A 27,998-nucleotide genomic window follows, 5' to 3' on the forward strand; every position below is an offset into this window, starting at 1 on the left:
ATAATAACATGACGACTACGACGAAGGCAGCGTGTTGTAGATTGTTTTTAATTCAGTTGATTTCGATTGATTATTCCAAACGGACGTGACACAGTCAACAGAGAAGTAAGGCAAAGCGACAAAAAACGAAATGTCGTTCATTGCATCGTTGGATGTTGGAACTACCTCATTGAGATGTTTTATTTTTAATGAAAAATGCCAAATTAAGGGTTCCGCTAGTGAATTGGTATATAATAAAATTAATTAACAATTCCAAACACGTACACACACAGTCGAGTTAAGTAATAAATACTTCTCTGTTTTAAGGTGGAATTACTCAACCCTAGACCTGGTTGTTTTGAAATCGAACCAGAAAAATTATGGCATAGTGTAGTCAATGTTATCTCGAACGCTATCAAAGGTTTGAAATAGACTTTGTTCGCATTCCAAAAACAAAAAAAAAATAAATATTTTTGAATATTTGATATAATTTATAGATGCAAATCTCAAGTCCTCCGATATCACTTGCCTGGGGATATCAACGCAACGTTGCACGTTTTTAACTTGGGATAGCAACACTCAAGAATATTTTCATAATTTTATCACTTGGAAAGACTGTCGGTCCGATGGACTTGTAAATAAATGGAATTCAGGATTTATATTAAAAACATTAAATACTCTATCTTATGGATTATATTTAGTGACACGTAGTAAACGCTTTTTGGCGGGAAGCGTATTAAAAATGATGAATGGACAAGTGAGTATACTATGGATCTTGGCGGTGTTTTATGTATTTGTTTATATTGATATTTATTTATTTTTATTTGTTTTGATCATTCATTATCAACAAGGTTACTCTGAGACTTATTCATGAGATTGAAGCGAATCCAAAATTGAAAGAAGCAATAAAAAATAAGACTGCTATGGTAGATACTTTGGACTCATGGTTAATATACAAATTAAGGTAATTCAAAATGTTAAAGAATGATTTATTGACCAATTTGGAGTTTATATTCGAATAAGTGGAGATGATTAAAATCTTGTTTTAATCTCTCCACTTTTTCGAATAATTCAAAATAGCTGATACGCTTAAGTTACTTTGTTTGTACTTTTTTGAATGGTTAGACGCTAGATACTTTAGGCTTCAGGGTAAACTCGCGTTTCAAAAAAAAAAAAAAAAATAACATAAGTTTAAAGACCTTTTGGACCTGGAAGGACTCTGCTTCCAGTAAGCGAATGAGTTTTTTTCATTTTTGCTCAATTTTCCATGGGACTTTGGATTTATAACGACCTATAACTCCTATTTTGTTGTATCTATCATTTGAGAAATAGTTGCTTTAAAAAAAAAACTTATTTTTTTTTTTGTATAAATTAATTTTTTTTTTAAATAATTTTAAAAATTTTTTACTTTTTTTGGAATCACAATTCATTTCTGTTTTGTATTTTATATTAACGGATTTAAGCCTATTTTTAAGCTTTAAAAACAAAAACGTCCGACAGAATGATGCATTTCATTCATTCATTCAGATTCTTATCAATAGAATTGAATCTTTGTTCATAGTCATTGGCTTTTAAAGGCAGCAATTTGTGGTGTGAAATACTAATTAATAGTGCTTACAAAGCTACACCTTAAATTAAGTATTATTTGTTTAGAAGCACGTTACTATAGGTATTATTATAATCTTGGAATCTAATAAAATATTAATATGTTATATACACATAAGTTATGACGATTTTTTTAAAAATAATTGCATACATTTTAATTTATTGCAAGATGAATATGTGCAAACTTTTGGCGTCTTGAACGACTATGAGGAGTTATAAAGCTTAGCGAAAAATGTATTAAAAATTTTATCAGTCGCAATGAGATTTTTACTTGTCATAAATAGCTACACAATTGTCAAGTAAAATATTCAGTCCCTAATTGCCATAATTCAATGTATACCTGTCTGTTTAACATATTTGTCGATTAACTTCAATCTTGGTATCTATCGACTTTCGGTTACTCTTCAGATAACGGTACACACGATATCATAACACTTATTAAAAAAAGCCTAATTAAAAAATGGACTTCTATGAAAAAAAAATTATTTCAAAATTACGTATATTTTAATGAAAAGGAAGTATCTAGCTAAGTGCTCGATAAATTAAGTTTTCGCATTTTTCGGAGTCAGCAATAACAAACTAAGTGGGGTCAGAACCACTCATAAGTTGTATATGTTGGATATTGATTCTACAGTAAAACCTGCTAATTGGGACACTTTATAATCGAACCACCTCCTATTCGGACCGCACTTAATGCTTTCCCTGCTATTTTTCATACAAATTTCCCTCTATAATCGGGACAACTGCTAATCGGACCATGGAACACCTTTTAACATTCTTTGCTTATTGTTTTACCTGTTTAATTGGACCAAAAGTCAAAAATTTGGAACATGTGTGTTCAATGTTCATGTACATATGCATCCCATTTTTTTTTCTTGGCCAATTTTGCAAAGTTACATTTGTTATTTGAGGATTCCTCAATGTTTAATTTTATTTTTCGTTTCTTGGCAAAGGAAATAATTTGACAGTGCAATAGAGTTTTTGAAGTTGATTGTTTTTTGAAATTTGTTGGTACCTATATTTGTTGTCATTTTTACGTGGGTTAGAGGTATGAATAAGAGAAATTTTTTTCTAAGTGGACTGGTCCGATTAAAAAGGAACCTCTATAAGTGGACCACCTCCAAATCGGACCACTTTTCTTCGGTCCCAAGGGTGGTCCAATTAAACAGGTTTTACTGTATTATCAACATCCGTAATCAATACTTACGTTTCATATACTTATAATTTACTTTGTTATAATTTCAACTTTACAATATTTTCTAAATCTTTACTTTGAGAAATCTGTTTTCTCTGTATAAATTAATTTGTTATTTTACTATTCTTTCTACGTTAAAATATTGTTCAATAAACAAGTTCCAGTTCTCAATATATTCTTCTGGAAATTTCTTCAATTGGTGATACAATATTTCACAGTATAAATAGTGTGGAGAAAATTCTAATGAACGTTCTTAAAGCCTGGGTTACTATCTAAAAACAAATTGTTAATGGCACCTCCAATGAAATCTTTTTACTTGCGATATACATTGGTACTATATGTATATCAAGTTATGCATTCGTACAAAAAAAAAAAGTTGAGATAACATTTTTCCATGACATTACGATGATAGAGAATACCAAAAAAAGTGGGTCCCGGAAGTCCGTCTGTCTGTCAGTCTGTAAACGAAGCTACAGCCTTAACGGATGGACTGTTGGTGTCAAACTTGGTATGTAGCATTATTTGGCGAATCTCCAGAGGGGTTTCTGGAATTAATTTTTTTTTGGCCCAAAAATAACGGTACTTGTCATATACCGATTTTACTTGTCATATACCTACCGCTTTTAGGCCATAGAACCGTTTTTTTTTTTAAATCCGATTTGCTCCGAAACTGCTTATTCGATTTCAACGAAACTTTTTGTGAAAAAGCATTAATATAATTTTAATATAAGCCAAAAATAAAATTACGAAAAAAGTAATTTTTGGATTTAAAAAAAATTTTGAAAAATTTTGTTTTTAGATGTTAATTACGGCCATATTATTCACTAGTTTAAAAAATACATCTGGATGTAAACAATGTCAAATGTCAAAAATAAATCCAATTCCATAATATTCACTACTTAAATCCAATCTTAACTCCAATTTTTTAAATCCAATCTCGTTAAATCCAAACAAATTTAAACTGCTCTCTGGAGGTCTGTTTAACTTTATAAATCCAGATGTAAAATTAATTTTCACAGTGTTCAGTTGTTTTTTTCACGTATTTTGTGAATTAAAAATAAAGATAAATGCAAATTATACAAAATTTATTGAATAAACACATAATTTTTTTTGAGTGAATAATATGAACAAAAAATTAAATCCTTGGATTTATGAAATTTCGATTTAATGGATTGGATTTAAAATTAACCTAAATCCAAACTAAATCCAGAGTGAATAATATGGCCGTTAGTGATTTCTACAAAATGACATACCAATTTTATTTTAAAACTTTTTTTCCAAGAAATTATTAATATATCAAGCAAAACTGCATACTTGTTTTGGGGGGCAATTAGATTTCAGATTTTGTTTTATTTTTTTTTTTTTAAACGAATTTTATGTTTTTTTTAAATTTTTTTTTTTCGTACCTGTTTTTTTTTTGTACCTGACATTTCCCAAATTTATATGTATATAAAAAGTCTTAAAAATTTAAGCAACTTGAACTCTAAGAGCAAGTTCATGCGACCCAGTCGTGCATTTTATTTTATTTTAATCTAGTGACTAAACTTACATAACTTAATTCTATGTCGATTTTCCTTCTAAGTTGATTTTATTTAACAATCCTAAATAGACATTCTAAGTTTTGTCGCATTTATTACGGATAACCTTAAATGTTTATTGTTTAATGTAAAAACAGGGACCGAGTGCACGTCAATATTAAGTTAAACAATATTGGGCCCTATCGTGAATATCCAAAGGAGTGTTGTTCCCCTCTGAATATTTTTTTCCTCCCTCGAAATTAATTTTCAGGAAACAAAAAGTATAGCAGTTCATATATGATATGAACTCATAACATGAAAAAGGTTACAAGGTTATAATCAAATACCTGTTCAAATATAATTTTCATAAAAAGTTTATCGAAATTTAAAAAGAATGCTTAAAAATAAAGCAAAAAATGTGTAATGCTCTAACCTATTTATATATTTGAAAAGGCTTAAAATAGAATCATAAAGGCATTGACCTGATCTATTTTAGCTTTATTGGTTAATTTTTATTTAAAAGCATCAATTTTCAATTTTTAAGTCAATAAACTGAAAACTCGAGTACCTATATAATTTATAACCAGCCATGAAAATATTTTTAAGAGCTTGATGAATGATTTTATAAAAAACAATTGTTTGTTGTTTTGGTTTTAAAAAATGAGATATTAGGTATGTTTTTTTTTTTTTTTGGAAAGCTATCCGCTCCAGGATTTCCCAAATATCAACATTTTAACAAAGATGTATATCTGCGCACTTAGACCAAGAAAACGTGATTCTTATGGGTAGCTAGGTGTTGTTTTTGAAATACATGTAAACTCCTAATGCACAAACGGATAACTATTCCAAAAATTAAATTTAAAAAAATATTTGTTTGTATAAAAATTTTTCCAAACTAATTTTGTTCACATATTCGAACCGAAAAAATCGGTTCAAAAAATATAAATTTTGTTTCAAAAGTAGAACCTTTTGCGCAACAGTGCAGGCATTTTTGTTTTAAGTCTTAAGAGCCGTTTTTGAGAAAAACAACTTTTATCATTTTGGTCATATGGCAAGGACCTACCGTTAATTTTTGTCCGAAAAAAAAATCAACTCTAGGGAATCATCCAAAACACTTAACTATCAAGTTTGAAGCAAATCGTCTGCGTGGTGTAGGATATATTTTAAAATAGAAACAGACAGGCAGAATTGTTATCATTGTTATCTTGAGTTCGATCTATTAATGAATCCTTAACTTGCCCTATAGTACTACACTACCTATATCGCAAGTAAAAATAGTCGTCAAAAAAGCACATTTACCTACATAGAAGTGTATCGCAAAAAAATGTATCGGTACCTAAAAAATGTATTTGAAGAAAAAAACAAGAGAAATTTTGAGTAACAATTACCTTTCCAAACTTCGACGAGAGCAAAATATTGCCATTTCCCATTTATGTATTTGTGTTTTTAGGGGTAATCATTTTCATGCAAAACAAAATCAATAATGAATTTCTTCCATCTTGCCTTTTAGGACTGGATCAGAAAAGGACTTGAAGATTGAACACATAACCGACATAACTTCTGCAACCGCGACAGGTTTATTTGATCCATTTACGTTGGCTTGGTCGGACTTGATGAAAATGTTATTTGGAATAAACGTAAGAATCACTTAAAATATATAATATATAATAACAACTCAAATTAATACAAAATAAACTTGATTCATAGCTAAACCTTTTACCAAAAGTTGTTTCAAATTCGGCCGATTTTGGTTGCATTCATGAATCACTTTTTGGTACCCGGATTCCTATAGCATCATCGGTAAGCGATCAAACCGCATCATTATGGGGTTCAAATTGTTTCGAAGAAGGCGATCTGAAAATAACCATGGGAACTGGTTCATTTCTAGATCTAATTACTGGCAAGAATTGCCAGGCTTCCATACATGGTCTATATCCGTTAGTAGCTTGGCACTTCAAAGATACAAAATTAGGTGATGATATCAAATTTTGTGTTGAAGGTTCAGTCCAGGATACGGGTACTCTAATATGTTGGGCTCAATCGTGTGGCCTATTTAATCAACCATCTGAAACTTCAGATATTGCAAATTCAGTGGAAAATACGAATGGAGTTTATTTTGTACCTGCATTCAGTGGAATTGGAGTATGCTATATTACTTAAATTCTTGTGAAGTTTGATTAAATATCATTAACTTTCATTATCAGCCTCCAGTGAACGATTACAAAGCAGCTTCAGGTTTTCTAGGTATAACTCCATCCACTACCAAAGCACATTTAGTAAGGGCAATTTTAGAAAGTATTGCTTTTCGCATTGCACAAGTATGTGAGGCAACCCGAAGTGAAACCAATTACAAAATTGAATGTTTAAAGTAAGTTTCGTCGTGTCTCTTTATAGTCTTTCTTAAAATTTTAATTAAAATTTTCATTTAGAGTCGATGGCGGTGTTTCGAAAAATGATTTTATTTGTCAATTCCTTGCTGACCTCGTTGGGATCAGTGTGGAACGCGCTGTCAATTCAGAATCAAGTGTACTTGGATCAACGTATGTAGCTGGGCTTAATATGGGTTAGTCTTTTTTTTTAAATTTATTAGATCATTCAGATATTGGTTCTTAATTTCATTGTTTTTTTTTTTTTTTCTTAAGGAATCTGGAAAAGTCGAAACGAAATTAGACAGTTTCGAGTTGTTGACAAACTCTTTAAACCGCGAGATGAATTAAGATCAGAAAATCTAGAGAGAATGAAAATTTGGGAGAGATCTGTGGCTAGATTTAAAGAATGGCAAGTGATTTTTTTTACCTCATATTGGATATTTAGTTCTTAATATTTTATTTTTTTTTTTCAGGTATTGAAAAAGGTTGTGAAAAAAAATATTCACTCAAATTGTACTGCACAATAACCAAAGGTTTTGTAAATAAATATTCGGATTAAGGGACATAAATAAATTTTTTTAAATACAAAATATAAGATTTGTTTTGTTTATATTTGAAAAAAAAGGAATCGTTTTTTTTTTGCAATTATTTTTGCTTTCCGGATTACAAGAAGATTAAATGCTTTATCAACATAAATAAGGCATTCGACTTATTTTAAATTAATAGAAACAAGGTGCTCTCTTACATCTTTTTGATTTTTGTTTGTATATTTACGAGCAAGAATAAAGTTTAAGTATGAGCAATAATTATTTTATAAAAATACAGCCTCAAATCTTCTTTTTCTAAATCATTAAAAAACGGAAAAACTCAAAGTTGAAAACGTCAACACATTTATGCTGGCAAAATAAATAAAATGCACGACTGACCCAGTCGACTGACTGCACGTACTTACTGTTGCAGTCATTGTTGAGCCGACATTGAGGGTAAAATTTTGTTAAATGAAAATTTTGTTATTATTTGACTTTTTTTTAGAAAAACTAAAAATGCCATTTTATAGAAATTGCTTTGAATATTACGTTTGTAAAATTTAGTCAAAATCGTTAGAGCCGTTTTGGAGTAATTAGCTATAACTTAAATAATTTGTATGGGAGGTACACTTTCTAAGCAGGATGTAAAAAAAAAAAACAAAAAAAACTTTCAAAATTCTATGAAATCATCCGTATCAAAATTTGAAGAAATGTGTGTAGATGGACACACAGGCGAGCGGAAGGGATTGCGAGACCCACTTTTTCGGACTTCTCCATCATCGTAATGTTGGTTTTGATTAAAACCTCCAATTTATTTTTCGACACGAAAGCAACACTTGCAAGAGCAAGTAAAAAATAATAGAAACGAAGCTGAGCATTTATAGTTTTTTGCAACTTTTTTGCCTTTATCCCATAAAACCACCAATTTTGGCAGGTATAAAGTACCTACCATTCAATTTGCTTGTTCCTAGAGCTAGTCGGAAGTGGTTGTGAGTATTTTTGATTTAACTTAGAAATGGTTCTTTTCGTGGACTTCTTCTAAAAGAGCATTTTACATTTTTTTTTAGATCTTTTACTGACGAAAATGGGTTTCTTGGGAAAGAAAAATACAATTTTGTCAAAAGGGAAAGATGTTTTTCGTGTTCTGCTACTAGTTTCTACTTTTGGAATTTGGACACAAATGAAGAGCTGTAAAAAACTTTTTTTTCGGAAAGGTTACCCGCGCTATTTTCCCACTATTTTACCTTCGTTTTTAACTTTTTACCTATTCACGTACAAAAACGAAAGAATGTAATCCGGAACCTATTTTTGAAACTGAAATTGAAAATTTCGATATTTTGTTATTTTAAAGAAAATATATATTTCAACTCACCTGGAATTATTCTTTTGTTTGATTGTAGTTGAGAAAACTTATAGGATATAATAATTACATTATTGAAAAACTCATTTTACATGTCTTGAAATCCGGAAAACTGACTTTCTTAAATCACCCAAATATGTAGAGCAAATTAGGTCCATGTTTTTTAACTAAACTTCATTTTCATCTTGCAAAGAGAATTGATAATATTTGATATCCATCAAAGTTTTGAAACAACTTGGAGTACTTTTAACAAAATGTTTGGTACATTAACACTTTACTTACCGAAATTTTTTTAAATCGGAACTTCTAACGCGAATTTCTTGGAGATCTTAAGATGCAATAGTAGTTAAGATGCAATAGAAAGTTTTTTTTATTTAATTATTAATTTTATAAACTTTCACACGATCACCATGATTTGAAGGGTAGTACGCAGATGGCGCTAACATTTAGATATCGTGTTTTTATTCTTTTTTCTTTACTTTTTTCAGTTTAATTTATAGTTACAAATAAAATATGTACAGTTGAAAACGAAAATGTTATGTTTTAGCTGGAACTGAGCGCAACTCGGCTGAAATTCTTGGATAAATTTTAGCTTGACTAAATTTGGGCGAGAATTTTGTATGGAAGCTAAAATTTAACTCGATCTGAATACAAGGCTAAACAGGTAACAAGAGTTGAATAAATTTAATGAAATAAAAGTCATTTTGTTTTTGTTTGTCTTTAGTTCTTTTTATGTATTTACTTATGTTTATACTTTTGCATGTATTTTCCAATTTTTTTTTTTTGTTCTTTAATTTTTTTTGTTTGTTTCATCTACAATTTAACATACATAGATGCGAATATTATAGCTACTACAGTTATACTCAAATATCATTACATAGTTTGATAATTCAATTTTGTATAATAAAGTACGCATCAAGCTATTTATTTATTTTTTTTTTTTTTTTTTTTTGTTATTTAATTATATTTTTAGTGTTTAAGTTATTATTTTTATTTTCAATATAACATTTGTTTAAAATGTTTTAAAAATAGTATATATTGTTTGGTTACTTTTTTTTACATAAGGGATCACACACTACTCATTCAATAGAAAACAATGACAGAGAGAGAGAGAGAAAAAAGTACCAATTCGTTTCTTAAAAAAAAATCGAAAAAAAGATTTGAAATTGTTCAAAACATTTTCTTTGTTTGTATTTTTAATTTTGGCATTTAAGCAAAACCTTATAAAAAGGAAGTTAGAGAACAGCAAATTATGTTTTTTTTTTTTTAATTTTTTTGTTTTTCTTCTACAAACGAAATTTAGGAACAATATTATATTTTGGGCAAAAGCTGTTGTTTGTATCAATATTTTTTTAAGATTATTTAATATGATATTAGTTTTTTTTTGCATGAATATAGTTTATTATTTAGCGCCCTATAAAAACTAAAAAAAAATGTTTTTATTGCTATAGATTTAAACATTATACTCATTTTTAGTTTGTTGTATTTTTTTTTTGCTTTTTTTTAAATTATTTTTTTAATTTTTGTTTAATTTTGTTATTGTGTGATGAGCATTTGTAATGATTAATTTTGTCTAAAATAATAAACATAATACAGTTGTATGTGTATATTTGTATGTGTTTTATGTTTTTTTTTTTACTTATGAGGAAAGCTGTGTATGCAGGGTATTTTTTTAAATTATAAATATTAACCAACATAAAAATATTTATTTTGTATTTTTTTTTTCTTTTTTTATTAAAATTATATGAAAATTACCTGTCTACAAAATAAAAAAAAAGAAAATATGAAAACCTTAAAAAACCAACAATGATTTATAATTAAAAAAATTAAAAAATAATTTTCCCCCTAAAATGTTAGTGTATTATTTTTTTTTTTTTTTTTTTGTGTTAATGAATCTTTTTTGCTTGCTTATTATAGTTATTTTTTTTTTTTTTTTTAGTTTTAATCTTGAATATTATTATAAACGCTAGATCCTAAATTTGATTTGAATAAATTTACTTAAACGTTAAAGATCACCCGAGTAAAACGCGAAAAAACGCGACGCGACCAAATTCCCGGCGAATTTGGTTTAGGTACATACGAAATCACGATTATTTTTGTTGTATTTTATTTGTTTTTTTTTTTTAAGTTTTGTTTATTAATAACATTGATTCGGTTTTATTATATTTTTTTTTTTGGAGAACATCAGTATATTATGAAAGAAAGTGATTTTTTTTCATTGTACTTTGAAGATAAGTTTGTTTATCAAAACAAATAGAAGTCTTTTACAACTTGTTTAGAGTAAAAGTCAATCTGAGAATCTAATTCACAATCTGCAAAACAGACAAAATGCTCTAATGCATTACACCTTACTTTAAATCCATTAGTTAGCGATGACCTTCACTCCCTTTCTTATAAATTGGCGATTGTGCAGGAAGAACTCCCACAGGTCAACATCTGACAAAAGTTGCTACTATGTTGGCAAGTACTGAAAAAAGACCTATTATTCAAAGTACATAGTTCTGAATAACACAATGGCTTTTTATGTTTTGAAATAAGGAAGTTATGCCCCACCATGGACTTCGCTCAACTTGCGAAGCATCTGAAGCACAGACCTCCTACTTTTTAATCAAAAATTCGAGACTTACGTCATTCGACTGTGTTTGTCCTGAGTAAAACCTAGCTGAATACAAAAATAATGATGTTTCTTCTAAATCTTATGTCGTTTTTGATTAGGGCTTCAGACGCATGCAGAAGTCTTCTGAAAGTGTTTTATTGGCACGAAAATAACAGATAAAACGCTTTTTAGAAGAGAAATTCTCTTCTTGATTTCAAGTCCACTCAAAAACACTAATACATACATACGAGTACTCAAAATTAAGTGGAAGCGAATTAAACTATTTCATTGGATTTCAGAATGAGTGAACCCTTGAGTGAAACCAAACAAAAACGACACTACTTTCACATCTACATTTTGTTTATTTAAACAAATTCCTCAAAGTCTCAAATTCTTTGCATATAATATATATTACTCCAAAAATTGATATTATTGTTTAGGCTGTTTCCTCTGCCATTCACGCTCTTGATTTTATTTTTTCAAAGGGAAATAAAGTTTCTTTGCAATTAATTTTTTTTTTAAATGAGTTTTTTTCTTTTTGTTGTTTTTCTTTTTTTTTTTGTTAATGAATTAGGAACAAAAATATACATTATACATTTTAACTGGACTGCTCTTGCTTTTTTTTGTTTTTTAATAATAATTATTTCTGGTGGTATATTAATGAATTTTACTATAATTATTTAAATTTTTTTTCTTAAATTTAAAAACTCCTGTAATAGCATACTTATATAAAAATATATAGTCATCTGTAAAACACATTATACAAATATAGTTTTTATTTTTTTGTTTTGTATTGCTTTAATGCAATTTGTTATTGATTTTAATATTAATGCTTCTTTTACATTACTTATATATAAGTTATAAATCTAGTACTTTTTTTACAACAAAGAAATAAATTATTTCCCTTTGAAAAAATAAATTAAAAATGAATGTAGTAGAAGTAAACAGCGATAAATTGAATATATATTACGAAACGCGCGATTTTATTATTATATTGTCTTGTTTTTTTGTTTTATTTTTATTATAATTTAATTTTGTATTGGGACCCTGGGGCGGAGGTCCATGGAACCCGATGACGACGACGACGACACACGAAACCGAACACGACGATAATTCCCCAAATTAGTTACTTTATTTTAATTACTTTTTATCTTATTATAATCTTTTATTTTTTTTTTTTTTTGTTTGATAATGTACAAAGTTCTTTGTTTTATATGTATTTTTTTTTTTATTATTTTATTCCCTAAAAAATATAATTTAATTTAAATTGTATAGTTTGATAAATTAAAATTTAACTTGTTTTCAATATAAAAACGTATATATAATATTCAGGCATTCTATAAATTAGAATAAATAAATTAAACAAAATTAACACTGGAAAAAATATTAGTATAACAAAAATCTAGTCAAAGAAAATTGATTTGTGAGATTTACTATTGTTTAAAAAATAAATGAATTTGGATGTTTTTTATTTTATTTTAGAGTGTAGAAGGAGAAAAATAAACAAATAAGAAAATACATTTAAATTTAATAATAATACTAATTTGGTACCACAATATGATCACACGAAAGTTTTCATTTGTTTTTGTTTTTTTTTTAAAGATATAATTGTATATTTTGTTTTTGTTTTTTTGTATTATACCTATATAAATTTAATTCAATATTATGACGCGATACGCGAGATATATAAATTACGAAAGAGAAACGACAACGGCGAAACGCGATTGATTTATAAATTATTTCTTTATTATTATTATTATTTAAACAAAAATCAAATATTTCAATTTTATTATCATATTTTTTTTTATTATAATATTTTCTTTGGATGTTTTTATTTCTTTTCTACGCAAAGTTTGTCACAGGATAGAAAAAAGATAAAAAATGATAAAAGAAAATCCCTTGTCTGTATAAAAAACAACTAATATCTAAATTGATTTAAAAAAATGTTAAGAATTTTTTTTTTTTATAAGTTTAAGTATATGTATTTGTTTCATTATTTATTATTTTCTTCTATTTTTTAAATTTTAATTTGTACAAAAAGGAAATTTTCAGTCTTTTTATATTTCAACAAGTTTTGTGATTATATTTTTTTTTTATTTTTGTTGTTTTAGTTAAATTTAATTCTTATCTTTTTTTTTATTTTAGTTTTTACTAAATCTCATTGCTAATAGTTGATGATATAATTAATATCTATCTGGTCTGGTGCTAAATTTGATTTTGTTTTTTAATTCTTTAAAATTCTAATGGCACTACTCAATTAAGTAAATAAATTAATTCATTATATTTTTTTTAAATTTAATTAATTTTGATAATAAAAGTGAAATATTCAATATTTGTTTTTTTTTTTATTTTTTTTCTTTTATTTATTTGAAATTTATTTTTGTTTTAATTTAAAACGCGACGCGAACCCGACGGAATATCAACACGGAACTTAAGTCTACCCTAAACATTTATTTGACATAAAAAGAAAAATATTTTTTGTTCTTAAAATTTGTTAATCCTATATAAAATAAAAAGAAAAAAATAATAACTAATGATGATATATTTTTTGTTGATGAAGTCCTAAAATTATTTTAATTTTATTTTAGACCTATGTTATGTATAAAAAACTGTTTTTTGTTGCTGTAGGTTTTTTTTTTATAAAGAGCAGAATGAGTAAATTTTGTTCGTTGGTACCTGTCTATACGGTTATTTTTCAATCAGTTTTGTTAAGAGAAAAAATCTAATAAATGATATCATGAAAGAAAGAAACCAAAGAGAACAAAGCATTAAATATATCAATTCCCTTTCAATTTAATTATGTTTTGCTTATGTTTGAAAGTAATAAGGCGCTGGTGAGAGAAGAGGACATTACAGTCACGTATTGCAATGTATCAGAAGACACAGAAAAAGTATATCGACCGGATATGTGACGCAATTGCCCACTTACCCGATTTGAATCAAAATGTTATTCTCTAACCAAAATTTAAATAAAATTAGAGAGCGGCCGAAAGTATTTCATTTTAGGATATATAACCAATCAACATTAAGAAGTGAATTCATAATTCATTAATAAAACCATAATTTAGGCATAAAACCGTACATAATGTTGGAAAGAATCTAATGTTTGAACTTTTCACAAGAATTTTTTGGAAATCAAGTTCAGGTTTGAATAAAAATTTCTATCAAATGATATAACATCTTTTTCCAAATATCGTGCAAACCAATAAAACATCAGTAAAATGATAAAGTTTCATTGATTAACTATTCTGTTTTGTTTTTCAATTTATTCTTAGTGAAACTGAATTTGAAACTTTAGTTTTCTTAACCGATTGAAATATAACCGAGAGACTCAGACGCTGCTCTGCGATATTTTTCTTCGACATTTTTTTCGAATACTTGGGTTTAATTTAAAACAAATTTAATTTCAATTGCGTTAATCTACCAGCACGAATTTCATACAACTGACTAAACTCGATACATTCGAACAGTGGAAGCGACTAGTTTAGTTTTTTTCAATAGAATTCTCTCATAGAAACGCTTCAATTGTACCAAATTATATGCCACCAAACGTGCTGGTTCCTTTGTTCGTATAAATATTCTAATATAAAAACCAGTGTCACGAACTTAAATTTCACCAAACAAAACGATGATATAACTGATTATGTATAACGGTTCTAGAAGGATCTTGGAAATTGTATTGTTTTTTTATTTATTTTAGATGTGCTTTATTTTCCTCGTGATCCAGATCAGATCATTGTTTTTATTAGCTTTACAACAAAAGCAGGATTTTGTTTTGTTATTGTTTCGCAAATAAATACAATGATCTGATCTGGATCACGAGGAAAATAAAACACAGCTTTGTAACATTGTATGACAGAGTGAGTTTTCATTTCCTTAAAATTTGGGACTTGGTTTTCAAATCAAAATATAAAATATTTTTGTGTTCTTCGGAGATTAATTATTGGTTTTAAAACCAATAAGCCACTTAAGTCGAAAGTTTTAATAGATACATATAAAGAATTTTCTATAGCAAAATTTTCTTTTACTTCCTCACAAAGTCATCTACTGTTTTTAATTTGTTTTGTATTAAATGTTTGTCATAAAACACATTTCCAATTACCAACAGGCAATAAAAATTTAACATTCAACAATTGTAATTCAAATGAACCCATTTTATGTCGATTTATTGAACTTTAGAACAAAACCTACTCAATACCTACCCAAATGAAAACTTTTGAATTCAATTCATAATAGAACTAAATAGCCATGCAGTTGTCATATATTTTGTTTTGATAATAAGCTTAAAAAGTTACACCCTCCCAAAAAATCAAGTTTCATTTACTTTCAAAATTATAAAATCTACAATAAAAATAATCATAAACATAAATATAAATTTTAAATGATTGCATACACAATGAAACAGAATAATCCTGAATCATTTGATTAAAAAATTACATTTTAACTGACCACGGGTTGCTTTATGTAATTTATATTTTAACATACACATTTTGATAAGTTGGTGAAAGAGAAAGAGAGAGGGGAATGAAAATACGATTGATATTTTTTTTTGTTATTGTTAGTAACAACAATTGTTTTGTTATTTTTTATCTTTCTTTTTTTTTTTTTTTTGGTTTATTTTTTCTTTATCCTTAATTTTGATGTGATTAGATAAAAGAGACCTAAGGAGAAGAAACCTTTTTTTCTATTTTTTTGTTTCTATTTTTTTCAAAATAAAAGTTATTACACTTTTATTATATGCACACACTTTATGCCTTCCATAACTATGGGGTTAATGGATTGCTAAATTAAGTTTGATATTTAAATATGTATTTTGTTTAAATACCAAGAGAGACCATTCATTTGCAGTTTTGTTATAGTTTTTTTTTTTTTTCATATTTTTTTTCTATGTTAAATATAAATTTAGTTATTATATTTTATACATGTTAAGTATTTTAATGTTTTATATGTATAGGGTCTTGTGTTAAGAATGGATGTGTTGTTCTTTTAAGAATCTTTTTTACTGTTTTTTTTTCTCTTTTCTTTTTCTAGTGTTCTTAAATTTTAATTTCAGTGTATTTGTATCAATTATTTTGTTAACAATTTCTTAACAGATGATGTTCTTCTATTACCTTGTTATAGTTGTTCTTGTTGATATATACTTAATCCTTTTGTTTAGATGCTATACATTGCAACAAGACGTTCAGATAGGTTTGGAGGAAATTGATCGACAAATCTACGCCAGTTTTCTTCACCGACTTGTGTTTTAAATCCATGTAGAATCTAATATTATAAAAACAAATACATAAGTTAATTTTTTATTTAAGCATTCATTTTTTTATTATACCTTTTGTATCATTTGATGAAGATCTGCTGGGGGATTTACCCATGATGCAATAGCATCGCAGAAAAATATAAAATCAGGAACCACTCCAGCCGGATGCACCGTAATCATGTGACACATTCCACGGAAAGCTGAATCCTTTTCATCATTGTCTCTTATGTGACGCAAAGATGTGCACCTAAATATATGTCAATCAAGTAAATTATTTGGAAAATATATTTAATTATGAAATTTAATAGTTCATTATTTGTTTTTTTTTTTTTTATTTTAAACATTAATTTAGATTGCAATGAAATTAACGAAAATATTTAGACGTTTACAGAAACTAATAGAAAAATAAACATCTACTAGTCGTCTTTTAAAAACTACACATTTTGATTCGACTTTTGTTATAATGAAAGAATATAAACAATGTTAATCGTAAGATTGATTACAGTTCACATAAGATAGGACATTTGTTTCTTATTTTGGTTGCAACGACTCGCATTCTCGCTCTCTTAAATCGAATTAACACGTCCTTGTGATTTTAACAATTGATTTTAAATAATAAATTCCATACAGGGTGACCTAATACTAATGGTCAAAACTGAAAATAGTAGAAGGTCATCTTATAGTCTCTCGGAATTCGGTTACTTGTTCATGCCGAAGCGTGTACGGTTTCAAATTACATATATGTAGATCTTGTGAAATTTAAAAAAAAAAAAAACGATGGAGTCTGTTTTCTTTACTTCTGCCGCCTAAATTAAATTATTTTTTTTTACAAATCTTTCTTTTAAAAATTAATTAATCAGCCCGATTCTACATGAAAACTCCGGGGATGTGTTCGGGAGAAGCGCTCCGAATCGAAAAATACCAAGAATATCATTCCTTTTTTGATGAAAAAGTGAAAAAAGTGCAAAATTTTCCTTAACTTTTTGATTGCGAGTCCTTCTCCCGAACGCGATTCCCCGGAAGTTTTAATTCAGAATAGGGCTGAATATTTAATTTTTAGATAAGCTTCCTCAACTAAATTTATAGTTTATTACATATTTTAAGGATTTGCTGCTACAGTGGGGTCTTAAGGCATTATCTTTAGTCATTTTTAATAATGGAGTTTTGCAAACACTAATTTTAAAAATCCATTTTTCCAATACAAAAACAAAATTAAGGAATAAAAACTAAACTGGTGGAGAAAATTAAGGGATTAAACAAAAAATCCAAAATATTTGAGGTTTTACAAGTGAATTTATAACATTTTTAGAATGCATGACAAAAACTTAAAAAAGATTTTTTTTTTGTCAAACATTATGATAATTTTAAGATAAAATCGTAAATTCGATCGAATACAACAAACAAACGACTCCATGGATTGAATCAAGATTTTGTAGAGTTTTTGTCCACATATTAAACTATCAAAAGCACAATCAACATAACTAGTTTTCTCGAAATTTCCAACTTAGCGCTTCATTATCCAAAAACCTTTTTTCCTCTTGATTAATTTCTTGAAATTATTGCAAAAAAATAAAAAAAAAAACATTCAAAAACCAAACTTGCTTTTTTGTGGGTTTTGAACCCTTCTTAAATTTGCTGAGATATTAATGGTTAAAGACAAAAGGATCCTTTTCCATTCAAAGTTCGATATCGAAGTGGTCGTATCGAACTTTTTAAAAAAGGCAAATTTAAGCAAAATGAACAAGTAATCCGATCCATATAATGATACTCGTAGTTAAGTTGGAAAATTGTTTTTCAAGTTAAAAAAAAAAAACCAAAACTATCAAACAAAAAATTTCATGGTAAGATCTCAAAACTAGAAAATTCGAGCTTTTAAACCCTTTTTTTTATTTCCAATACAATCATTTTAAAAGGAAAAACAGTCACTTGAAAAAACTCAAAAAATTTGGACTTTGTTTTTTTTATCTCTTAATTTTTTTCACTAGTGTAGATTAAATGAATCGTTAAAAATTTCAAAATTCCAGCTATATCACAAAAATGCAATCTGTGTCTAAAATAACAATATGTATAAATTTAGTAAATGCTTTTCGGCAGCTCTAACTGCGGATAGCAATGAACAAAAACGACATCTGATGATTAAGTCATTGAAATGTATGTTAGCTCCCTTCAATTGTTTTAATAGCTCCCTTCGACATTATGTATTTCTTAACTTTGATAAAAAAAAGGTAAACAACATTTTTAACTGTACCACAACAAAAAAAAAGACCTTTCGAAGGTACACAAATTTAACAATAATTGTAAATAAGACAAATTTAACTAAAATAGAAAATTAAAAACAAACAAAAACGAAGGATGAAACAACTGGGGAAAGCCATAATAAAAACATTTTAACACTATGAAATTTTAAAAAATCAGTATTAAAAAATGTAGTAAAAAAAAAAAACAAAATATTAAAACACAATAAAATTTAAGATGAAAAAAAATTAAAAATAATTAGAAATTGTTACACACCACTGTCGTACAAATTCTGGCAAATAAGGAGCCACTTCAACGGGGCACACATAACCTAGACGACCGATTGTTATAGCTAAAAACAACAAAAAAGAAAGAAAATAATATGTATATACATAAAAATATCACATAAAATTAAACAAACAACATATTTATGGTAAAAAATTATATATATGTAGTATATTATATTTTGGTTACATGAAACAATTATTTTTTTTTTTTTTTTTGTTAAAGTATGTATTAAAATAAAAAAAAAAAACAAAAATTTCAGTTTAACACGAAATTATTATTACTGGCACGCGGAACTAAATCGGCAAGAAGAAAGCAAAATATCTGTATTTTGAAGTTTTTTTTCTTTTGTTTACAGATTTACATATATATTTTTTGTATTTTTGTTTTGATAAGACCTGTTTTTATTTAAAAAACAAAACCCAACAATTAACGAATAGAAATAATCATATAAAACAACGTTTGATAAAAGAAAATTAATTTAACACAGAATATGTTGTAAGTTACATAAATTTGTTTTTTGTTAGAATTGTTTATAGTTTTTGCATCTTACCTGTATTTTCCAATAGAGTCTTAGGTGTATTCGGACGGTTAATAATAACAAACAGTTCTTTCAGTACAAGGTGAATGTATTGCCTCGTTTCCTCACCTAATGGGATGAAAATTGAAAGTTTAAAATGAAAAATAAAACTCGATATTAAATATCATATCTGAAAAAAGAAATCAACAAATACATTCGTTTGAAAATATTGTTTTTTTTTAGACTAAAAACTTTCCGCGTTTTAAAAATATTTAAACTTACCCAATTTCATGCAAATTTCACCAATTGCCCACGTTGCATTATTGCACACCGATATAAAATCTGGATTTAAATTCTGTCCTAAAATTGGGAAAAAGTCTGACATAAATGGATGGACGTGTTGGAAGCAGGCTTTTGTTAAATCTCCAAGCAGCGCAAATGATGATTGGCGAACCTTTGGACAAAAAGAAAACACAAAAAGTTTATCAATCAAATACAAAAATAATCAATCAAAAATTAAATACAAACCTCTGGTAAAGCATCTTGCATACATTGGTAAAGCAATTGCATTATATTACTATTGGCAACTAATGCCTCAATGTGTCCATCAAGTCCTTCGGCCAATCCAGATAGTAAATCGAGAGCAACAATCATACGTTCTTTGTCTGGTTGATCAATTCCTGGATTAGTTTTGCAAGCCTTTTTATAAAACAAATAAAATAAATTTAGTAGATTCTTTAAATTTGTTACAAAAAAAAAAAAAATACCATATCCTGATTGATGGTTTGCTCAATTAGAGAGATGCATCGCCTGTATACAGGCTCACAGTATGGCAGGAAACCAGATTGCAACGCAGTAGCTATACTAGACAAACATTCCAACAAAGGAAACAGATCTTTGTCATCATCTTTTAACAAATTCCACTTCTCTATCAGTGGTGGCATCAAAATATTGATGTACTCGGGAGTATTCAAATGATGTCCCACAGAATCAGCTAAAGTACCCACAGCATCATAAAGAATCAATAAATTCTTGTGTTGATATTTTGAAAAAGCATAGACCAATGTCTTGAGAATATACTCCAAGTATGGAACTAATTCAGTACAGGCTTCTTCCTCGAGTGTGGCAAAAGCTGAACAAGCTGCCTCCTGCACTCTCTTGTTCGAGTCCAAAATTCTCTTGAGTAGTTCTTCCATCAATGGCTTTAGGTATTGATCGTGTGGTTGGTTGACAACCCAATTGGCATACCTTGACAATGTCCAGCAGGTGATGGAGCGAACAAGTGCTTTTTTGTCTGATAAACAACTAATCAGGAACGGTATCAGTTCGGGTAGATGAGGAATCATGCCTTGCATGCAACCTTCGGCAATGGCACCGAGAGCCAACACTCCACTCTCTTTGATAACCCATTCTTGATGGAAAAGGGTTTCCTTCAATATTGGCAATACAATGGGAAGGCATTCCTCACGGAATACATTTGCCAGAACGTCGAGAGCAGCTGCACTACATTTTCGCAAATTCCATTCAGATAATGAGCTATCGTCGTCCAGACCATCATCAAACTCATCATCATCATCGTCGGCTCCTTCACCACCACCAGCGCTTCCGCTTGTAGCTGCGATAGTATGGGTTCGAGATTTGTGGAACCTGGGGCGAATGTCTTCTTCGCGATCGGGTACCATGTCATCTTCTTCCACATTGCCTTTTAGCAGAATAATGTCGATTTCAGAATAACGCATACCACGTACCAAGACGGGTGCCAGCTGAGGCAAATATGGAGTGAGCACCTCCTTGCATATACTCTGCTCGGCCAGGGATAGCCAAAATTCAGACGCTTCTAAAGCAACTCCTTCATCAGAATCTTGTGTTCGCATAAGCATGTACTGTAATAAAATATAGAATTATGTAACTGAAATCGTTGTGTTTTTTTTGCTTCCAAACTTACCTCAATTATCTGTCCCATATGTGGCAGGAGACGATCCATTCGAACTTCAAGCAACATAACTAAACCATGGCATACATTCTTTCGCACTTCGTGGTCGTCATCCGAGGAAAGATTGAAAAGATTTTCAATGAATGTGTCTATGTGCAGCATAAGAGCCTTAAGAATGAGTGGAATATATTTATTAGAAAATTACACAAAAATATAAAACAAAGAAATCATTACCTGTGAGCGATTAATAATGAATTGATTAATGCAGGCAATAGCATGGGAACGTATTTTAGGGCTGCTATGACTAAAATATTGCAAGAATTTCGGAATCATAACATTCAGGGGGCGATTAAGAACGGCACTGTCCAATATATCAGCTGAGTCTTCACAAATCTTTTGCAATGCGCTAAATGCACCCTCACAGATGTTATAATCCTGTGAGTCAAGCATCTCACACAAAGCTGGCAAAAGTTGGGGCCAATTTTGGAGACCTCCATTGCTGGCAATTGTTGTTATTAGAATACCAACTGTAGCTCGAATAAGTGGTGAAGGATCACCAACTGCCTGCAGACACTCCTGTTTGATGTATTCCAAAATTTCTGGTTGCAAAGTACTGCCATGAAGGCGAATGTTGTTTTTAAGAATCAAACCACTTAATGAACGTGTTGGTTCATCTTCGGATTTAAGCTTAGTGAGTACATAGATGAGATAGTTATTGAAGTCCGGATATTGATTGAGTTCCTCTAGTTTCTGTTGAATTTTAAATAAATTTGAAAAAAAAAAATATGTCAGTAAATAAATACAAGGAATTCTTTAAATGAAATTAAAAAACTTTAAATTTTTAAAAAAGCATTTAAATAACCATTGGATTAATAACAACTAAAAAATAGAATACAGAAAGCCAGTATTCGCAAAATAAGTGGAAATAATTTTTTGTTATGATCAAAGCCCTGAATGTTTTCATTTGGGACATTCCATGAAAAGTGATAATTTTTTTTTTTTAAGTAAAAAGAGTAATAGATGGGATTTGTTGCAATATAAAACTTCCTTTGAGGCAAGTAACTATTTCTCAAGAAATAACTAGTCTTTGCGAACTTAACTCCCAAATTGATACTTGGCCAGCGTAAGTCATCTGCGTAAGTAGATAGTCAAAGTGATAATCTCATTGCTGTGATTTTTTATATTTTCGTATCACTTTCATACAAGATTAGATATATTTCTTTTTTTTTTGTGTCAGTAGAAAAAATATTCTATTTTCAATTTCATTGCCTCAACAATTTGAATTGCTTCCTTGAACGTTCTAAAATTCTAGCATTTCATTGTTTTTTTTTTTTTTTTTTTTCATGAATTTTCAACCTGATTGTGAAAGAATCGCCAGACATTAATGCCAAACATATTTTAAAAACACTTCCTGAACGCTGAGTTCCTCGCAGTTAACCATGTAAATCAAAACATGTCCAGGTTTTATTTTGAGAATCAAAATTACCGAGGAAAAAAATATAACTAAGATGTCTTATAAAAGCGTTAAATGAAAATATTATCAGCCCTATTCGGAATGAAAACTCGCCAGGAACTGCTTTCGGGAGAAGGGCTCCCAATCAAAGAGTTTACTGAAACTTTGCGCTTTTTCATGAATATTGAAAAAAGGAAATGATGTTCTTGAATTTTTTCGATTCGGAGTCTTTCTCCCGAACACATTTCCCCGGATGTTTTCATTCAGAATCGGGCTGATTATATCTTCCTTCGATCTTCCCGAAATAGCTTCATGCCAAGTAACGACAACAGGAAGCTATTCATGCCTATTACCGATGGCGTGTCGTTTTTTCGTCAGCTCTCGTTTCCTGTGTCGTGTCGTTTTTGAAACGGCATTCCAAAACTTTTTCGACGCGACAAATCTGTAGTAGATTTTTAAACGACAAAAAAGGAATAGATAACTGTCAAACTCTTATGAAATGGAAAAAAATGCAAAATATTAATCAACAATAAAGACGCGGGCTAGTGCAGAAATGTTTAAATTAGTGACAATGACAAAATAAGTAGAGAAAGAAGATTGTGTATATAAAATGATACTAAAGTAAGTAAGTTGAGTAAATTTATTTATTGTATCTCCTTCAGTTGCATTTGTTTCCATATATTCAGAAATAATTTTTGTATATTTTATATCAGTCTAAACAAAATTATATATATTTGTATTATTATTAAAATAACAATTCATAGTTTTTTTTCCAGAATCACATTCCATTCACTTTTCATGTGAATTTAGTTATCCACTTAAAAAAAATTCTCCATCAGCTCGACATGCGTCTGCTGAAAACGAGTGACAAAAAAAACGACAAATGGAATGCAGATTGAGTCGTGTCGTATATTTTGATGTCGTTTACGACATCGGTAATATGAGTGATTGTTTCTTTTGGCATAAAAGTACGAGGGTACCAGAATAAGATAGATCACTTTTTAAATTATTTATTTCTCAAACATAACATTTTAAAATCTTTATTTTAATAAGACACATGCCTTTCACTCCATAGACAACGCAGTATGTACTGAGTTCCTTATTTTTGTTTGGTTATGTTTATATTTGCGTTTAAAATGAAAAATAAGTAACTACTGAACGGCTTATATTACCTATTTTTTGTTAATTTGATTTATTTTTCATTTCATTTTTACTTTGATTTTCGATCATTTCGCCACACCACAAATTTGCCACTTTTATTCTTGTTTCTCATTTCTATTACACGTGCAATGAGTTTTTTTTAGTTCTATGATTTTTATTTTTCATCAAATTTTAATTATTTGGTCATACATATTTATATTTTTTCTCTTTTTTTTTTCTTATTTTTTCTTTATATTCAAAGCAATGTGAATGTTAAGAGCCAAAATAGAGAAACGATTTTTGGAAAATAAAAACAAAAAAAGAATATTAGAAACCATACCTATTTCATATTTTTGGAATTGTTTAAATATTAATTTAAATTTTATTTAATGGAAAATATTTTAATTTTATTTTATTTTATGTATTATATCAAATTATATACAGGATGTCCCAAAATGTATGGTCCAAACTAAATATGCTAAAAGATCCACTTAACGATTTTCAAAGTTCGGTAATCATCCCAAATTTTTACGGTTTACGATTAAATGCCATTGTTGTGAAATTTCTAAACACCTAATTTGAAGTAGTATTTTGCTTCCTCTGTCCATAGTTTTTTTTTACATTGTTTAATAGTTGGGAAACATTAATAAGAACATTTTTTATCAGGCTGAACAAGTTACCAAATGCTGAGAGCATTTATACCTCGACTCCAAAAATTTACTGTGGGCTCTTAGACTATTATTAATTACTTTAAATAATGCAGTGTTTTTTTTTAAGTAGATCTTCCTTCCTTGATACCTACATCTGCTTATTTAAGGCTCAATTATAGCTATCAGTAAAATCCATCAGAAAAAATTCTGTTTTGCTATTTTGAATAGGTACTTTAAGATTCTAATTTATGCAAAATATTGATGAAATAAATTGAAAACACAGTTTCACTAACTTTTTGAAAAAGAAGCAATGCATTTGGTGTTATATTTTAGTCACAAATTCATTTTATAAATTTTACTGATGAAATTTTATTTTACTGGACAGTAAAATTTATAAAATGGATTTGTGGATAAAACTTAACACCAAATGCATTGCTTCTTTTTGAAAAAATTAGTTTAAATAAGCTCCCAACTTTTTTCATCAATATTTTGTTCAAAATAAAAGTTTAAAGTATTCAAAATAGCTAAACAAAAATTTTACTGATGGATTTTACTGATAGCTATAACAGAGCCCTAAAGTAGATCCACACTTCAATAATATGCACTCAACGATCAAAAGAGTCTCAAAGCACCTGAATATAAGCATTACCGACCTACCAAAGATAAGTAAGTTTAACTTAAGTTCAGAACATTTAAAGGATTTATTTATCTAGAAGCCGTCTTGATATTTATCATAGCAGGCCAATCAAAACCTTTAAGAATGTGTAAATTAGCTTCAGGTGGCTTGTCTTGAACCCGGCCACCATTGTGGAAAGCCTCTCAAATAATGAATTTTATTTGGCTATATTATGCCATTTAAAAAATCATTACAATCATTTTATATAACTTATTTTAAATAAATTTATTTTTAACATATGGAATTAATTTTTTTTTTTATTTTGTAAATTTTGCTCATTTTTCAAGTATAAGGACGGAAAGCTGAACACAGAGCAGACGTAAAAAACAAAAGATCATCAACTGGGCTCTCACAACATATGGCGGAAAATGGACACACAGCTGATTTCGAAAATGTAAAAATACTTGACAGAGAAAAACACACAAACAAACTATATACTCTTGAGAATCTTCGAATTCAGCAAAATTTGGGAAGAGTAATGAATTTCAAAGAGGATAAAGACAGTATAAGCTCAAGTTATGACACTGTGATAAAATAAGTATAGTCTGTGATAATTGGTTTTAGGTTTCTCTTCTGTCTAGTTTTTAAATTATTTATTTACAATAGTTTTTCCGTTTTCAATTAAATAGTACAATATATGTTAATTTATTAAATAAAAACTAAAATAAAAACAAATTTGACAATTAATAAAAAGGATATATAAAATGTAATTTGACGACAAAAGTATGTTATTAATTTAAGAGAAAAAAAAAACAAAAGAAATGTTCTAAAAGAATTGTAATTGTATTTAAGGTCTAATAAAATTAAAACCCCTGAAACGAAACGAAACGTCGGAAAAATTAATGGATTAGTCTTTTAATTGATTTAAAATTTCAAAGATCATAAAAGCCCAAATTAAAAATACTCAATATAAGGAAGTCTGTTATAAATCTAGACCTCTATGTATGTACTTTGGTTTGAGAAGACAATTGACCAGCAAAGCCCTCTCTCGAGCAACTAAGGTGTCCCTGTATAATACCCTTATCATCCCAGTACTGCTATATGGTGCAGAAGCATGGACTCTAACGAAGGCGGATGGAAACATTCTGGATTGTTTCGAGGAAAAAGTACTTCGTGCGATTTTTGGTCCCTTATGCATTGATGGTGATTGGAGAAGAAGATATAACAACGAACTTTACGGGTTGTACAAGGACACTAACCTAGTCAAGAGAGTTAAAGAGCAGCGCCTGAGATTACTAGGTCACGTCGAGCGCATGAACAACAATGCTCCGGCCCGGAAAGTTTTCGACTCCAACCCAGAGGGATGGCGCAGTAGAGGAAGACCTCGTCCGAGGTGGCGCAACCTAGTGAAAGGGTAACTCAATCAACTTGGCTTGCGAAACTGAAAGCAGCTTGTTGGTTGAGGCCCAAATCCACAACGGATTGTAACCGCCTTACGGCGCTGGTCACCCTAAGTAAGTATGTAGAACCATATTTGTGGTCTTGAAGTTTCTAAATCTTGGTAACCTGAAGTCTCCAGCATTTCGGAGGGCAAAAGGTTGTACATCACCAACATGATGGGCAAAAGGTTGTACATCACCAACATGATGGAATTCTTAATTAGGAAAAACACCCACCTCAATATGAAAATACTAATCAAACAAGATTCTATTTAGGTTCCTCAAAGCAGTGGTTTTAGGTCACGATTTGAAGATTTTTGTTGTTAAAAATTGAAACGATGGATGCAAAGTCACGTAGTCCCCACAACCTCATTTCAACTTTCCACATAAATTAACATGAGTAACCTACAGCAGACACAGACAATCTTTTTTTTTAACCATTGTCTAAAAACAGTTAATTTATATGTATGTATACTTTTTTAGACAACAAGAGATTCACATTTTTACCTTTAGAGAACATATTTTTATTCAGATATGCAAATTCTTTAATTTTTCTTTCTTTCAAGGATCTCGCATTGATTCATACAAAATACTCCCCAAAAATGGTTAAGTGTATTGAACTTTAATTAATTTGTTTTTGTTTTCCAATAAATTTCAGAATACATAAATTAAACAAACAGCCTTTGTCTTCTTACCATTTGGACAGCCAATTGTGTAGCGGTGTCTGGAGACTGAGACTCCTTCAGAATCGTAATGATCTGCTGCAAACCCTCGGTCTGTGGTTCCCACGTCATTTTGTATTTGTCTGTAAAAATTTTATAAGTTTTTTCTTTTGCAATAATTTAATAAATTTTACAAAAATATAAAAATGATTTAAATCGTTTTTTTTCTTTTTCAAAAACTACTAAAATATATTTTTGAATACAATTTTACTATAAAATTTTGCATTTTTCAGGGAATTTTCTCTAAAAGGCTTTTTTTTATAAAAAAAAAAAAGGTTTTTTTTGTCTCACTCTCGGCCATGTTCTTTTATATAAAAAAAATATTTCACCAATGAAAGTGGCTTTGGTTCATTTGCAATCTGACGATTTTTTTTTTTTCGTCTTCAGACAGGATGTATTTGAAAGATATTAGATAGAGTTTTTTAACATATTTTTAGCACCCACCTCCAAATTAATTTGTATAAAATAAATTGCACCCTTAAAGTTGATTAAATTTTTTAGTTTATTTCACTGAAATTGAATTGATTTTCAATGAAAAAATTGCAAAATTGAAGACTCGTTGGAGAGAACCTCGTTCGCTTTTGTCTTGTGTGAGAAATTTAA

At 28.8% G+C, this 27,998-nt stretch overlaps 2 protein-coding genes across 2 annotated transcripts; one reads left to right on the top strand and one right to left on the bottom strand.

Annotated features, from left to right (window-relative positions):
• LOC129910935 (putative glycerol kinase 5) lies at positions 1–7,269 on the top strand. The gene is made up of 10 exons (XM_055988541.1): positions 1–226; positions 307–400; positions 477–736; positions 831–943; positions 5,807–5,933; positions 6,004–6,438; positions 6,501–6,664; positions 6,726–6,859; positions 6,939–7,074; positions 7,139–7,269. The coding sequence occupies exons 1-10, from the start codon at positions 131–133 to the stop codon at positions 7,143–7,145; spliced, it is 1,566 nt and encodes a 521-aa protein (XP_055844516.1). The 5' UTR covers positions 1–130; the 3' UTR covers positions 7,146–7,269.
• Positions 7,270–10,715: 3,446 nt separating this feature from the next.
• Positions 10,716–27,998, bottom strand: LOC129908677 (transportin-1). The gene is made up of 11 exons (XM_055985347.1): positions 27,840–27,998; positions 27,369–27,478; positions 21,610–22,125; positions 21,388–21,543; positions 20,210–21,325; positions 19,971–20,141; positions 19,725–19,896; positions 19,476–19,571; positions 18,914–18,989; positions 16,475–16,649; positions 10,716–16,410 (listed from the first exon to the last, which is right to left on the bottom strand). Exons 2-11 carry the CDS (start codon positions 27,465–27,467, stop codon positions 16,303–16,305), a joined length of 2,685 nt encoding a protein of 894 aa, XP_055841322.1. The 5' UTR covers positions 27,468–27,478; positions 27,840–27,998; the 3' UTR covers positions 10,716–16,302.

This window comes from Episyrphus balteatus, chromosome 2 (genome assembly GCF_945859705.1).
Source record: "Episyrphus balteatus chromosome 2, idEpiBalt1.1, whole genome shotgun sequence".
In the NCBI taxonomy this organism is placed as follows: domain Eukaryota; kingdom Metazoa; phylum Arthropoda; class Insecta; order Diptera; family Syrphidae; genus Episyrphus; species Episyrphus balteatus.